At 43.8% G+C, this 14,947-nt stretch overlaps 1 protein-coding gene across 1 annotated transcript; it reads left to right on the plus strand.

Annotated features, from left to right (window-relative positions):
* The first annotated feature begins 231 nt into the window (after nucleotides 1–231).
* Nucleotides 232–7,458, plus strand: LOC146612658 (cytosolic 5'-nucleotidase 1A-like). The gene is made up of 6 exons (XM_085342783.1): nucleotides 232–369; nucleotides 1,859–2,026; nucleotides 2,257–2,386; nucleotides 5,159–5,281; nucleotides 5,970–6,154; nucleotides 7,087–7,458. The coding sequence occupies exons 1-6, from the start codon at nucleotides 232–234 to the stop codon at nucleotides 7,456–7,458; spliced, it is 1,116 nt and encodes a 371-aa protein (XP_085198909.1).
* Nucleotides 7,459–14,947: the final 7,489 nt, after the last annotated feature.

The following is a 14,947-nucleotide window of genomic DNA, read 5'->3' on the forward strand; positions in this document are numbered from 1 at the left end:
TTATTAGAGCTACATTATAGCTAAGTGGCTCTGCAGCTGCAGCAATCAGGCTGATCTCATCTCTTGAGTGCAGCAAGACTGAATTCAAATTCTAAATGTGTGAGAGTGAGTGAGGACTTTGTTGGGAACTCCTGCCAGAGAGAGAGAAGGGGACTAATAAAGTGAGCCATCGAGGGGAAACGCTAGGGCTCAGTGTGGTCCTGGAGGAGAGTGGCGAACCACAGAGGTAAGATGAGTCTAAACAACGGCCAAAGTCTGAATGTCGGCGGACAAGATTTCACCAAGAATGGAGGCAACAGCAGCCGAGCCCCTTGGGAAGATGCGAGGACAGTTTTGAGGCCCTCGACCCCCACCAGGAAACCTAAATCAGTGAGTATCTATACAGCCTTTTGTTTACAGTATCCATTTACACTTACAGAACGGGTACTATTAATTATACAACGCAAAAGGAGATTCTCCTTGCACATAATTCAAGTTAAAATTAAAGCGTGACAATTGTACTCTTATTTATCAGCCAAGGCAGATTCATGTTCACTATTCTTGCCTGTAGTGTCAAAGAGTTATGTCATCTTATGGATGACAAATGACAGAGTGCAGACACACAGAGCCACTCAACATTCTCAAAACCAGGGGGAGGGTTGAAACAGGTCTGCAATGCATCATTTATAGCTTTGGGTTAACTGAAAATAAAAGCACATAACAATGTAGTTCAGTGAAACAGGATAGTATAGGAGGCATGGCGTGGCTGTATTGTGTTGCCTGGAGACTGAGCGAGGTACAGATGGGTCTTGTTTCAGGTCAGTAAAGTGACCTCATTTGGACTTTTTTTCTGGAGGGGAAGAATCGAAATTTCACCCTGCCAGGTCGAAGTCATCAACGGTGATGACCTCAGCCTTAGCGCTAACCCTAATCTTTGCAATCATAATATACAGTTCTGTCTGTGAAGGTTCTCAGTCATCCAGGTCATCGTAGTCAAAGGAGCTTGCAAAGAAAAGCGTCTGGACTTCTTTAAGTTACTTGAAGACTCTGGCTGATTGGGACCCACACCCAGTTTCACACCTTGGCTCAGGCGATTAGAGGATCATCAGGGGGTCCTTTTGTCCCTCTGTGGGGGGATACTCCCACAGGGTTTATATCTGGGACTCTCCACCATTTGACCTTAGAACTGAAGAAGCTTCTCGGATGAGAGGTGAAACGTCTTCAAGCAACTTAAAGAAGTCCAGACGCTTTTCTTTGCAAGCTCCTTTGAATATACAGTTCTGTTTTTTTTGCTTTCTTCCAAAACATAGATGAAGATTCAGAACTTACAGGGTTAAAAACTGAAACACCTAAAACTTAAAGCGCATTAAGAACACAAAGAATTGTCTAACCTGGGAATCTGACAGAAATATGTCCTGATTCGATTAATACTTTTTAAGTAGTCTGAATATTTTTCATCCTGTGGATTTCTTCGTGCTGTCAATTAAATAAAAGGGTGTGACAGCATATTTCTAAGTTTAGTGGACTCATAAACACCAAAGTATTTACACAAAAGGAAACCTTTCAGATTATGCAAGCAATTTAAACGCCTCAGCCTTTAAAGAGTTAACAGGTGTCAGCCCTTCTGGTGTTTGGACCTACACTATCAGGCTCTGAGGAAAGTATGTTATATCATGCTGTCACTTCTATTCTGTCACATCAGCTCACTCAGTTTATCTACTGTTGCATGCCAGGCAAGGTCAATAACATAAAGGTTTCATCAGGATCTTGTGCATGTTCTTATAAAATTATAATGTCCCTTGTGCCTACGTTCAAGAAAAAAAATACAGCTCTCTACCCAACTGGGTAACAATCTCAGCTCCTTTCATTCACGCTCCAGCCAAAGCCTGAAAATGCCATCACCATCGCCGTGTCATCTCGAGTCCTCTTCAACATGGAGAAGGAGCAGCAGATCTATGAACAGCAAGGCATGGAAGAGTACATCAAGTACCAAGTGGAGCACGAAACGGAGCCGTTCAGCCCCGGACCTGCTTTCTCCTTTGTCAAGGTCAGAGACTGGGAAGGCAAAGAGCTGGAGAAACAAGCACACACACACATGCACACTATCGCAGAGAGAGATTCACTGTTGTCAGTGTTAGGTCGTGTCTCCGGAGGCGGTGGATGAATACAAACCACAACCACAAACCCACTCAAACACATTCACACGTTTCCATCCCACTGCGGGGATACAGAATTACCCTGTTTGTATAACTGAAACCTGTCTGCTCGTGTTCCCAGGCTCTGGAGGCTGTGAACGCTAAACTGAGGGAGCTTTACCCAGAGAGCGAGGAGCTCTTTGATGTTGTGCTCATGACCAACAACCACGCAAATGTGGGCCTAAGACTCATCAATACCATTAATCACCACCGTGAGTTCCAGGGGCATCTGGGTGACATGTCCTTTTATCTGTTCTCTTCAGCAGTTGTCTTTTTAATTAGACCTTTAAAGGCGCAACATGTAGAATTTATATGTTGTTAAGGCATTTTTTAAATTATTTGGTTACATAACCTTTCATTATACATAAAAAGTATTGGTCCACACCTTTTAATCTTTTAATTCAGGTGTTTTCAGTCCCATTGCCACAGGTGTTGTAAAATCAAGCACATAGCCACGCAGCCTGCCTTTACATTTGTGAAAGAATGGGTTGTTTTAAAGAGCTCAGTGAACTCGTGCGTGGTGCTGTAAGAGGATGCCACCATTGCAAGAAATCAGTTGATGAAATTTCTTAACTTTTAGATATTCCACCATCAACTGGAAATGGTATTATTACAAACCAGATGTTTTCAGGAACTGAGACACAAAGTAGCAGACCATGAAAAGCTACACAAGTGGATTCGCTGAGTGTTGAGGGGTATAACTGTGTAAAAGTCACCAGTTCTCTGCTGATTCTGCCAGAATTAAAACCTCCTCTGTCATTTTCAGCTTCATGCCATAAGCAGCTCCTGTACATGTATTCTAGTAGTCTTGTCCATATGTTGTACCTACAGAAAAAGACAAAAAAATAAAAAAAAATAAAATAAGAATATGGTATTAATAGATAAAATTCATTAGAAAGTATTCCATTAAGTTGTTTCCCCTAAAAAAAAATCTAAAAAAAGTCAAAATGCATGTCAATTTATTAATTTTTAATCAAACATTTCATATTTTCAAGGTAAATGAGCAATTTAAAAACTCACTGTAATATCTTAAGAAAGTGGTGTAAATAAAGTAGAAATATGATTGTTGATAATTTCTACAGAGCAGTCATGAAAAAGCAAGCACAAACAGTTGATCAGCATTTTGGGAAAGATTAAGGTTTGCTTTTATGTAGATACAACATTTAATATACATCTGAAGCTCACAGGATTCAAACAATAGATAATACAGAAGAGCTGGACAGAGCCACCATAATATTACCTATTGGCATGTGTTTTGAAACCCTTACTAAAGTGTTACCTGTATCTAGTAGCTTGACCATATTTGGATGTGGGTAGAATGCTAATGAGCTTGTTAACTTAGCATTCTTAGCTTAGACAACATGTACTGTTTGAGGGCCATGCACAGATGCAGACTAATAAAATAACCGCTACAAACAATCAACATAGCGACCATCATATCACTTCCTGGTTTGTGATGCATCATTATAAAGCCTCAACTGGATCAATGCAGGGCGCAGATCTGACTGTGAAACTGCACACTTGCTGGCTAAAGAGTTGTGACTGACATTTCATTAGCTAATGATTTTGAGCATACCCTGGATAATCCTTCTTTCTGAAACACAGATTTAGCAAAAAAATAACAAAAACTGACTTTTTGTTTTATTCCACATGATTGTAACAAGTAACTGGAGCCACTGAGCCCTTAACAAATACACCCTTAAAATACATTTGAGAATTTTATGCCTAGCTCTTTATAAAAACTGAACTTTGAACTTTGGTATTGACTCATATTCTTCTCCAGCTGCTCTCCACAGCTGGCCGCCTCTGTTCCCACACTGTCAGTTATTTTATGACCCAAGTCCTTCCCAGGTCACACAGGCACACAAGTGTGCTCACAGACTCTCCTCAAGGCATTGCAGTATCCTCTGTTGACTAAATAAAAGGAAAAAGGACGGATAGAAAGAAAGAGAGGAGGAAAAGAACTGACTGTAATCTAAGAATCTCTTGTAATGTGAGGCTTCACTATTTAACCGAAGCCCCTTTTGTTTATTTCTTGGTTGAAGCGTGTCAATAGACTTCCACTCGGCTCAGTTTAAGGAGTCACTCGAGCCACACTGGATGAATAGAGACTAACAGTGGTTATAGTGGGATGTTTCTCATGATCCCAGTAACATAGTATGACCCCAATAATAAGTGGTGAGAGTTTGGGTCCTGGCTCTTTAGCACCCCATTACCATACTCACTTAAGAAAATCACAAAATCATGGCACTTTCCTTCTTTTCCCGGCTCTGCCTCCTCTGGATATTTTCTGCAACTAAATGTTAAGTAAAAGTGACCATTTTAATCATGTCCAGCTCCATTATTAAATTATTGGTTTTCATTAAAGTAGCATTGTTTGTATAATTAATGGAAACCCCTCACTTCTGCCCGCTTTAACAAATAGTCCAGGTTCCTGTGAAGTTGAATTCATAGCATTGTATTGGTGTCTGTTTGCATAGGTATTTGGTTATGCAGAGTTAAGGATTAAATATGCAACCTGCGCTACATCCATGCAATCCTTCAGAAGCTGACAACTAGTAAACCCACAAGGGTTACACTGTGCATCGATAGATTGTTGACTGATTAAAAGTTCAGTTGAACAGCCCGGTGGAGTTCACCATGATGGGAAAGAAGCAAGAAAAAATTACGAATAATAAAAAAGTAGCATAATAATCATAAACACTGACTACAGTGGGTAGTTTGATTGTTTTGCTAGTGTCCTGCAAAATGTCTTTTTGAAACACAATTATCTCCCCCTGGTGGCTTTTAAAAATAATGCAACTTTAAGGGACACACCTCTGGATATATTCCAGAGGAAGTACACACATATGTGTGTGTGTGTGTGTGTGTGTGTGTGTGTGTGTGTGTGTGTGTGTGTGTGTGTGCGTGTCCGTGTGTGAATTTATCATCTGTGATCAGTGTTACTGACTGCCTCCTTAGCTTTTGATTTCTCCTTTCTGCAGAGCTGTTTATTGAGCGCTTCTGTATGACTGGAGGAAACAGTCCCATAGGATACTTGAAGGCCTATCACACTAATCTTTACCTGTCTGCTGACCCTGTCAAGGTTCGTGAAGCTCTGGCAGAAGGTGAGTACACAGCCTGCTTCTATTACTGACTCCTAAACAAAGTCCCTTAAAAAATGAAAAAAAGTAAGTGCCAGTCTCTGTGGTGTGATAACACAGGTCTGCAAAAAACAGAAAAAAAGATTCAGCTGCATGGGATATTTTTGGTAAATTTGATGTTTTTTAGAGTTTTGAATCCATTTCCCTTCATCACATACAGTTTTTTCTTTTTTACAAAAACAAAATTTTTCTGAAATTCCTTATTTTTCCCTATGAACAAAATAAACCTGTTGGGACACCAGTGTGCATGCATGAACCATGTATGCAGCCTGTTACAGTTAATATTCTCATGTCTGTAATATTTCTTGTCAATATTCTTGATATTTATAATTGTCTCACTCTCAGAACGGTTAAATTAATATAAGAAATCATTATTGGATATGTTTTTTTTTACTCAAGTATAGGATACCAGATTTCAGTTAAAAAGGGGAAATTTTCACTTAAATACACTAAAAACGTGAGTTTTGCAAGAAAAACCTGACAAGATGGAATTTAAATAATATTTTTCCCGGTTTCAATTGGTAAAAATCCATAAGAAACAGTAAAAAAAAAAAAGAAATCCTATGTAGTTTTTTGGTTGCAGACCTGTATAATCAGTGTCCATGTATACAGCTAATTTTCAAAGATAACCGCTGTCAAATATGTGACCCAGGTATAGCAGCAGCCATCATGTTTACTCCGGAGAAGATGAAGGAAGTGTCGGACACTCAGCTCCGTGTTGCCTTTGATGGAGATGCCGTCCTCTTCTCAGATGAGTCTGAGCGGATTTGCAAGGCCCATGGACTGGACAAGTTCTTTGAGCACGAGAAGGCGCATGAAAACAAGCCTCTAGACCATGTACAGTATACACAGCGAGACATTTTTCCATTGGAGAATGATAGGAAGGGACACCAAAAGTCAAATAACACTCTTATTTCTTATAGAATTACACCTACCTACAGCAGCCACCCAAATTCCCAAAAAGTTGGAAAGCTGTGTAAAATGTAAATGAAAATCAAAATCTCCACATTGTTTCACCACTGAAAACATGCAATTTTTAAAGTGAGACATTTTACTTTTATGGAAAACAGCTTATTTTGAGTTAGATGGCAGTAACTTGTCTAAAAAAAGTTGTGAAGATGGCAAGAAAAGTCTAGAAAAGTGCGCAATGGACAAGGCTGAAAATCATTACAGGATATGAATGATCCTTAGGCAAGTGGCACTGCATTAAAAACAGACATGATTCTGTCATGAAAATCATTGCATGGGGTCAGGAATGCTTCCAGAAATCGCTGTCTGTGAACACAGCTCACCGTGTCATCCACAGAAAGCACACAAAGACGAAGCCATATGTGAACAGTGATCTCTAAACACCACTGTTCTGTGTACCGTGCATCATGAAATGAAAAACATGACAAGAATCTTACATCCAACAAGAATTGGACACCATTCCTCTTCCAAAAGCCCAGCGGCTGTTCTCCTCAGTTCTCAGATGTTTACAGATCGTTATTGAAAGAAGAAAGGATTTTGCGCAGTTGGGCCTGTCCCAGCTTGGATTTTTGTTTCTCAGTTTAAACATCTAATACAAAATATGGTTTTCAGAGATTTGCAAATCGTTGGATGTTCCTTCTTTTTGCTTACATTTTACACAGTGTAAAATTAAATCCGCTTGTAAAATCTACACATTGAGCTCAGTTGGCCTGAATTCAGTTGTAGTGTGTCTAACATGTAGTGAGTCACGTATACGTGCAGAAAGATTAACATTCATGAATCTGTTCTTCTTTCTGCAGGGGCCACTGAAGGGCTTCCTGGAGGTTTTAGGAAAGCTCCAGAAAAAGTTTTACGGCAAAGGTCAGCGGATGGACTGCCCCATCCGGACCTACCTCGTGACAGCTCGGAGTGCAGCCAGTTCTGGTACCAGAGCCCTAAAAACACTGCGCTCCTGGGGTCTGGAGATCGATGAAGCTCTCTTTCTTGCCGGCGCGCCCAAAGGCCCAATGCTGGAGAAGATCAGGCCACATATCTTCTTCGATGACCAAATGTTTCACGTGGAGGGGGCAGCAGAAATGGGAACAGTGGCATGCCACGTGCCATATGGGATCGCTCAGAGAGTAGTAAAAAAGGGAACAAAGGACAAAGAGACTCCTAATGCATCCAAATAGCTGAGGTATCACTGTGCAGGAGCACAGCATACAGGGGCATTTACCTTCGGCTTTCATGATTTTACTACTGGAAGAAGTACGCTGTCCTGGATTAACAGTGCAGTTAGTTAATGCAATATCATAGAATTAAAAATATATATGTTAATATTTATCAAAACATTTATTTTTCGCTAACACGTGATTATTGTTATCAGTAAATAAAAAAATTACAGGTTGTATCAAATGGCTTTATTAATTAATCTTATTGATTTATATTAAGATATCAAACAGACATGTTTGATATGTTTATCAAACATGTTCATCAAACAGGGGGCGGCATCAGGGGCATGGGCAAATGTTTATGTTGCCAGGATATAAAAAAATCTTAACTATATAACAGGGATTGCTGTTGAAAATGCTGTTAACATTTTTTTTTAATAAAACATAATAAAACACAGAATTTATTGACAGAATAAAGAATGAACTTTCCACAAAGGGATTCTAGTCAACATGAATTCATCATCAGCTCATTCTGTTCTACTAAATCTGAATAAATGATTCAGGCACCATTATTACAAGTCATTAGTTATAAAACCCTTAATCATGAAGATTTCCTATTATAACCTGGTGCTTAAAGTGGTATTTTAATTTAACATTTATTCTTGGTGATTCATTTTCTCTACCAAACAGATATTTATTTTCTTTACTGCTATATGTTTAACTGACATATCTTATAAAAGAGAAAAAGCTATTTCAAAGTATTAGAAATACTCATACAACTCTAAAGGATAAATTTAATAGAATCTATAATTATCTCTAAATAATAATATTTAGACTCCAGGATACTAAAGAAACATGAAGGATACATTTTTGTTTTGTGGATTTGTGTGATTCATTCACTTTAATTCTTGTCTTCATCTCTGAGTTTTGCAAGCTGGTGCCTTCTGTTGTCTTCTGTTGTTTTATGATGTATGCGTTTATGTGACTTTTGCATGTTGGTGGTATATATGCTGTATATGTAGGTTATATGAATGTACCTTAAGATTTAATATTTTTGAAAATATGTACGTTACTTTTTATTTATTTAATGTTTCTCCTTGTTCACGATGACAGAGAGAAGTCTAAATATATTCAGCATTTACTAATAGTTACCATGTGCAGTTTTAATTTCTACTGCTTCCTCCTGAAGTGCCGAAAGTTCAGTGTCCCAAATTTTTATTTGTCTGCCTGTCTGTCTTTTTTGTCATGAAGTTGTGTTGATGCTGTTGCACTTTATCATTCTGTGAATGAATGTAAAGAAAGTTGGTGTTGAATGAGACCAATGTTGCTGTCCGATGTGAAATCTGGTTAAGAGTGGGACAAATGTGTAGCTGTTTTTCTGTTTCAAAATGGAAGTAAAAACCCTGGAAAAATAATCGGATCACTGTTTTCCTGTCTTTTACCATTGTTGGGCTGTGAAGGTCCAAAATTGTACTTATGATTTGGGGTTAAAGTAAGATTTTACACGTGGGAAAAGAGAATAGAAATAGAATAGAGAATAGAAAAGAAGAAATAGAAAGAAATAAGAAATAAATGCACTTTAGAACAACACGCAGCAACACTACACATGAGCGGGAGGAGGGAGGTATGGGGTCTTCACACACCCCCGCCATCGGGGCGGGGGGGCTGGGAGGAGATGTTGGCTGTCCGATTGGCCTCCCTGCTGCTGCAGAGCCTGGTGGTCCTCCTTGGGCTCTTGCACTCTGGGGCCTCTGGATGTCTGGGGCCTGGATCTGCTCCATGCCTGCTTCATGCCCTGGGGGACGGGGCTATGGCTCTCTACATCCTCTTGCAGACCATTATATGTGGAAACCATTTGAATACAAGCACGCTGATCCACACAGGTGTGCACATGGGTGTTCACTGTTCGTAGACTTAAATTACACCTTTCTTGGCTGCTACTTCAAAGCACATTGTGCGCTGTCTGTCCTGCGTGCTGCACAACAACATTGAATATTTAGTATTTACTGCTGTTTACACTTAGCTAGATTAATGCGATGGTGTTGTGTTTAGTATGTTGCTTTGGTTTTTTTTTTTGCTTGTTTTCTCTTCTTTTTCTCTCAACAGCTGATCCAGGAGATTCTCCCCCCTCCCCCTTTCTTACTGTCCCTCTCCCCTTCTGTTTTTCTTTTCTTTCCTCTTTCTTTCTCCCTTTCCTATCCCTCACTCATGTCTGTCCCGTCTGTAACATCTGAAAATAAAATATAATAAACAATAAAAACAAAGATCGATCAAATGGACCAATACGGCAATGCCACGATGATCCATTTGGCAAAGTAAATCCATTGGGTATCCTGGTCTTCAGACAACAATTCTGACGGCCAATGAACCAAATGGGACAGGCAAAAAAAAAGAAAAAAAAAGAAAAGAAATAAAGATAAAATTCAGATCCAAATCTTGTGTAAAAACCCTTTCACATTGAGTTCATGACATTTGTCTTTTATTTGTTAGTTGTTTTTCTGACTCACCTGTTTTAATGTGGCTGTTGACCAAAACCATGTAATTTTGCAGGATGAATTTACTACTTTTATTTTTTCAACTCCAATTTGGCTTTCCCAATTTTCTCTGGTTGAATAAAAAGTTCGGACCAAGTAGATGGTTTGGCAACTAGTGTGCTCCACTAATAAGCTCCACTAAGATTTTCTTTGTATACAGGCTGTGATGAGCTCACATGTGCTACTACAGCTGCTCCTCTAAGGTTTACTGCTCTTTGTGGATTTAGACAGCAGAATTTAGTAGGATATAAGCAGATGTTACATGATGTATCATGGATGATTTACAGTCTGTGCAATATCACTGAATTTCTTTCCAATCTGATACCAAATCAAATTCAGGGTGTTATTGACAATACTAAAACATAATGTGGTTGTAAAATCAAAACAAAAAGTAGTGTACTTAGTATACTTGTCATGGTCCTGGGCCATGTGGGCCCAGTATTCTTAGTTCCTTGTATTTTTGTATTTCGTTCCTTATTTAGGCCATGTTTTCTGAGTTGCCCTGTTGTGTTGTTCCCTAAGTGTTTTCCCTTCATGGCTTTTACCCCCTGTGTGCCCCTCTGTGTATCTGTGAGCCCTCGTCTCTCCTTATGTTTTATTCCATGTTTCCCCTGCCCTTTATGTCTAAGTTCTCCCCGTGCTCTCTCTCCCCCCTGTGTGCCCTCTATGTATTTATGAGCCCTCGTCTCCCTTTGTGGTTGTTTCATGTTTCCCCAGCCCGTTATGTCTGTGTTTTCCCCGTGCTCTCTCTCCTCCTGTCTGAACCTCTGTGCCTGTACATGTCATGTTCAGTTCACCCCGCCCTGTCTCGTTATGATTATCAGTATCACCTGTGTTCCCCGTGTGTTCCCACTTTCCTCGTTTACCCTCTGTGTATTTCTGTCTGAGTCTCCCTCTGTTCGGCGTTGCGTTCTCCCTCATGTTGTGTGTTATTCTCCCCGTGGTTCGGTTCCTTGTACATCTCATGCTTTAGTTTTCCCAGTTTTAGTTTATTTTGTATTGCTTCTCGTGGCCAGCAATAAAGCTGTGTTTTTGAGTTTATCCCCGTGTCTGTGAATCTGCATCTTGGGTCCTTCTCCTGCCTGCCACACAACGTATCATGACAGAAGAACGCGACCGCAACATGGACCCAGCAGTTCACAACCCCTCCGCGGACCTCCAGGACGACGCGAACATGTCGGACCCAGCGACACAGAGGAGGGGGATCGTCCGGACAGTGGAGTCTCTATGCGACAAGTGGCTGCACTGTTCCAGTGAGGGGGAACGAGAGGAGTTCGCCCGCCAAGTAGGGGTGTGCGTATCTGTGTTCCCCTGGTTATGGGAGACGCTGCACCCCCTCGTCAGCGACTTTCTCGTCTCCACCCTCCAACTCCGTCCGCAGGAGCAGCGGCCCGGTGGGCGTGCACCTTCACCAGAGCCGTGCCGTTGCGCCGTTTCCCCGCTGTCTCATGAGCCAGTAGCGGTCAGAGTTGGAACGGTGAGGCTCGCCACAGACACACCTTCCGCCCGCACCCCGCCGGCTTCCGCGTCTTCACCGCGGTCTGGCCGCACGGCGTGGCGCACGAAGACAACGGAAGCCATAAACCAGACAATGCTAAAACTACAAAACATGAAGTGGACGGCGGGTTCATTTTTGATAGAGCTATTTTTGTCGACCCTGAGCCTGCCATTTCTCGGACAGTTTTTTCTGAGCCTGCTCCTTTTCCTGCTCGTGTTTCTCCTCCCAGGCCAGCTCAGTCAGCTCCCTCGCAGCCCCTCACAACTCAGTTAGCTCCCTCGCAGCCCTTCACAGCTCAGTCAGCTCCCTCGCAGCCCTTCACAGCTCAGTCAGCTCCCTCGCAGCCCTTCACAGCTCAGTCAGCTCCCTCGCAGCCCTTCACAGCTCAGTTAGCTCCCTCGCAGCCACCCTCAGTCCAGTTTCCAGTGTCCCCCTCAGTTCAGTTTCCAGTGTCCCCCTCAGTTCAGTTTCCAGTGTCCCCCTCAGTTCAGTTTCCAGTGTCCCCCGTGTCCCTTTCAGTTCAGGCCCCAGTAGCTCCAGTGCCGCCTGTAGCGCAGGCCCCAGTAGCTCCAGTGCCGCCTGTAGCGCAGGCCCCAGTAGCTCCAGTGCCGCCTGCATTGCAGGCCCCAGTAGCTCCAGTGCCGCCTGCATTGCAGGCCCCAGTAGCTCCAGTGCCGCCTGCATTGCAGGCCCCAGTAGCTCCAGTGCCGCCTGTAGCGCAGGCCCCAGTAGCTCAGCTCCCCGCGTCTCCAGTAGCCCAGTCCCCGATAGCAGTACGGTCCGCTGGTCAGCTTAACATTCAGCCAGGGGTCTCAAATCTCTCTGGCTCTGCATCAGCTCCTGCTGGGAGCTCGGATGAGCTCATCCAGGACTCCGTGGCTCCCACGCCGCCATCTACCTCGTCAGCTGGAGGGTCCGAGGGGCCCGTTCAGCCTCCTGTCTCCGCTGGAGGGTCCGAGGGGCCCGTTCAGCCTCCTGTCTCCGCTGGAGGGTCCGAGGGGCCCGTTCAGCAACCTTCCTCGTCAGCTGGGGGTTCAGGAGAACCGCACCAGCCTCATGCCACGTCTGCTGGGGGGCCCGAGCCGCCCGTCCAGCACCATGCCACCTCAGCTGGAGGGCCCGAGGAGCCCATCCAGCCATCTTCTGCTTCTGCTCCTCCTAGTCCAGCTCCAGCCCGTGCTTCGTCAGCCGCAGCTCCAGCCCGTGCTTCGTCAGCCGCAGCTCCAGCCCGTGCTTCGTCAGCCGCAGCTCCAGCCCGTGCTTCGTCTGGTCCAGCCTCTGAGTCTTCAGCCCGTGCTTCGTCTGGTCCAGCCTCTGAGTCTTCAGCCCGTGCTTCGTCTGGTCCAGCCTCTGAGTCTTCAGCCCGTGCTTCGTCTGGTCCAGCCTCTGAGTCTTCAGCCCGTGCTTCGTCTGGTCCAGCCTCTGAGTCTTCAGCCTGTGCTTCGTCTGGTCCAGCCTCAGCCTGTGCTTCGTCTGGTCCTGTGCCCACCGGGCCATGGCCAGCACGCCTGACACTGGAGAGCCGCCGCTGCCTTCCGCGCGGCCGGCCTCCTGAACTGCTCCGTCGTCTCCCTCGCCGCCGCCGCTGCCTTCCGCGCGGCCGGCCTCCTGAACTGCTCCGTCGTCTCCCTCGCCGCCGCCGCTGCCTTCCGCGCGGCCGGCCTCCTGAACTGCTCTGTCGTCTCCTTCGTCGCCGCCGCCATTGCCTTCCGCACGGCCGGCCTACGGACCAGCTCTGCCACCTGTGCCACCCGCCTGGTCGGCCCCCCGACCGTGTGACCTGTGAACTCTTGTGCCTGTGGGCTCTGGGTCGGCCCCCTGAACCTTATTTGGACTACGGTCATGTGCTCCTGTGTTTTCTGTTGTTTGTTTTGTTTCCCATTCTGGTCCCTCCGTCCTGGTCCCCCGCCTCCCGCCCTGGGTGGGTTGTTTTCTCTTTGGTTTTGTTTCTCGGGTTTGGGCTGTCGGGTGCCAGCCCTTTAGGGGGGGGTGATGTCATGGTCCTGGGCCATGTGGGCCCAGTATTCTTAGTTCCTTGTATTTTTGTATTTCGTTCCTTATTTAGGCCATGTTTTCTGAGTTGCCCTGTTGTGTTGTTCCCTAAGTGTTTTCCCTTCGTGGTTTTTACCCCCTGTGTGCCCCTCTGTGTATCTGTGAGCCCTCGTCTCTCCTTATGTTTTATTCCATGTTTCCCCTGCCCTTTATGTCTAAGTTCTCCCCGTGCTCTCTCTCCCCCCTGTGTGCCCTCTATGTATTTATGAGCCCTCGTCTCCCTTTGTGGTTGTTTCATGTTTCCCCAGCCCGTTATGTCTGTGTTTTCCCCGTGCTCTCTCTCCTCCTGTCTGAACCTCTGTGCCTGTACATGTCATGTTCAGTTCACCCCGCCCTGTCTCGTTATGATTATCAGTATCACCTGTGTTCCCCGTGTGTGCCCACTTTCCTCGTTTACCCTCTGTGTATTTCTGTCTGAGTCTCCCTCTGTTCGGCGTCGCGTTCTCCCTCATGTTGTGTGTTATTCTCCCCGTGGTTCGGTTCCTTGTACATCTCATGCTTTAGTTTTCCCAGTTTTAGTTTATTTTGTATTGCTTCTCGTGGCCAGCAATAAAGCTGTGTTTTTGAGTTTATCCCCGTGTCTGTGAATCTGCATCTTGGGTCCTTCTCCTGCCTGCCACACAACGTATCATGACAATACTTTCATAATGAATACAAGACATCAGACTATTTGTTCTTTAATTAAGAATTCATGCAATAAATAAAAAAATACTTTGAATATACTGTGACTTTGTAATGATACCTAGCCTATATAATCCAGTTTAAATGTTCTGCAACTTTGCCTGACAAAATCTAGGCCAATTGAATTGATGTGAGTTGATCTTAGGGACATACATATTACTCAAAGCTAAACTCATACAGCTAATTATTGTAGCATGTATTTATTTCATTACTTATTTCATAATCATATTTATTCATGTAAATTTGAACAAATGGGATTCTGTAAATCCCTGTCCTTTTAACACAGACACAAAAACCTAAGCCTAGACATAACTCACTTTCCAAAATTCATTAACAGTGCTACATATCACCAACAGCTCCACCTTTTCTCTCTCTGTACCTGGATCTGCCTGCAGCACCAAAGGACTGTGCAAGCAACATGTGTCTCACCCTGGCAGCAAATGTCCATCTCCTCCTCTTCATTTCACCTCATCATGAACTCGTCATCATTGGGGTGGCTGTGGCTCAAGGGGAGCAGGTCACAGGTGATATTTGTTGAGCTGTTTGGAACACTGAATTTGAAATTCTCTGCCACTTAAGAACAACGTCAACAGCGCCACCCCACTTTGACATATAAGTTAGTACCAACAGTGGCAGAGTGAACTCTGACCTACCATGGAGAAAATAAATTAGAGGCTGTGAAGGTTGTCTGAGTCAGAGGCAGAAAAAAAATGTTGGTTAACAGCCTATAGATTTATTCCTTTTT

This window comes from Diplotaxodon limnothrissa, linkage group LG19 (genome assembly GCF_057381915.1).
Source record: "Diplotaxodon limnothrissa isolate DT_005_m linkage group LG19, D_limnothrissa_male_GT1.1, whole genome shotgun sequence".
NCBI classification, from domain to species: domain Eukaryota; kingdom Metazoa; phylum Chordata; class Actinopteri; order Cichliformes; family Cichlidae; genus Diplotaxodon; species Diplotaxodon limnothrissa.

Excerpts from the sequence above, each read along its gene's own strand:
- LOC146612658 (XM_085342783.1), top strand. The coding sequence starts at position 232 with ATGAGTCTAAACAACGGCCAAAGTCTGAATGTCGGCGGACAAGATTTC. Across the intron at positions 2,387-5,158 it reads CAATACCATTAATCACCACC|AGCTGTTTATTGAGCGCTTC; the intron begins GTGAGTTCCAGG and ends TCCTTTCTGCAG. Across the intron at positions 5,282-5,969 it reads TCGTGAAGCTCTGGCAGAAG|GTATAGCAGCAGCCATCATG; the intron begins GTGAGTACACAG and ends TATGTGACCCAG.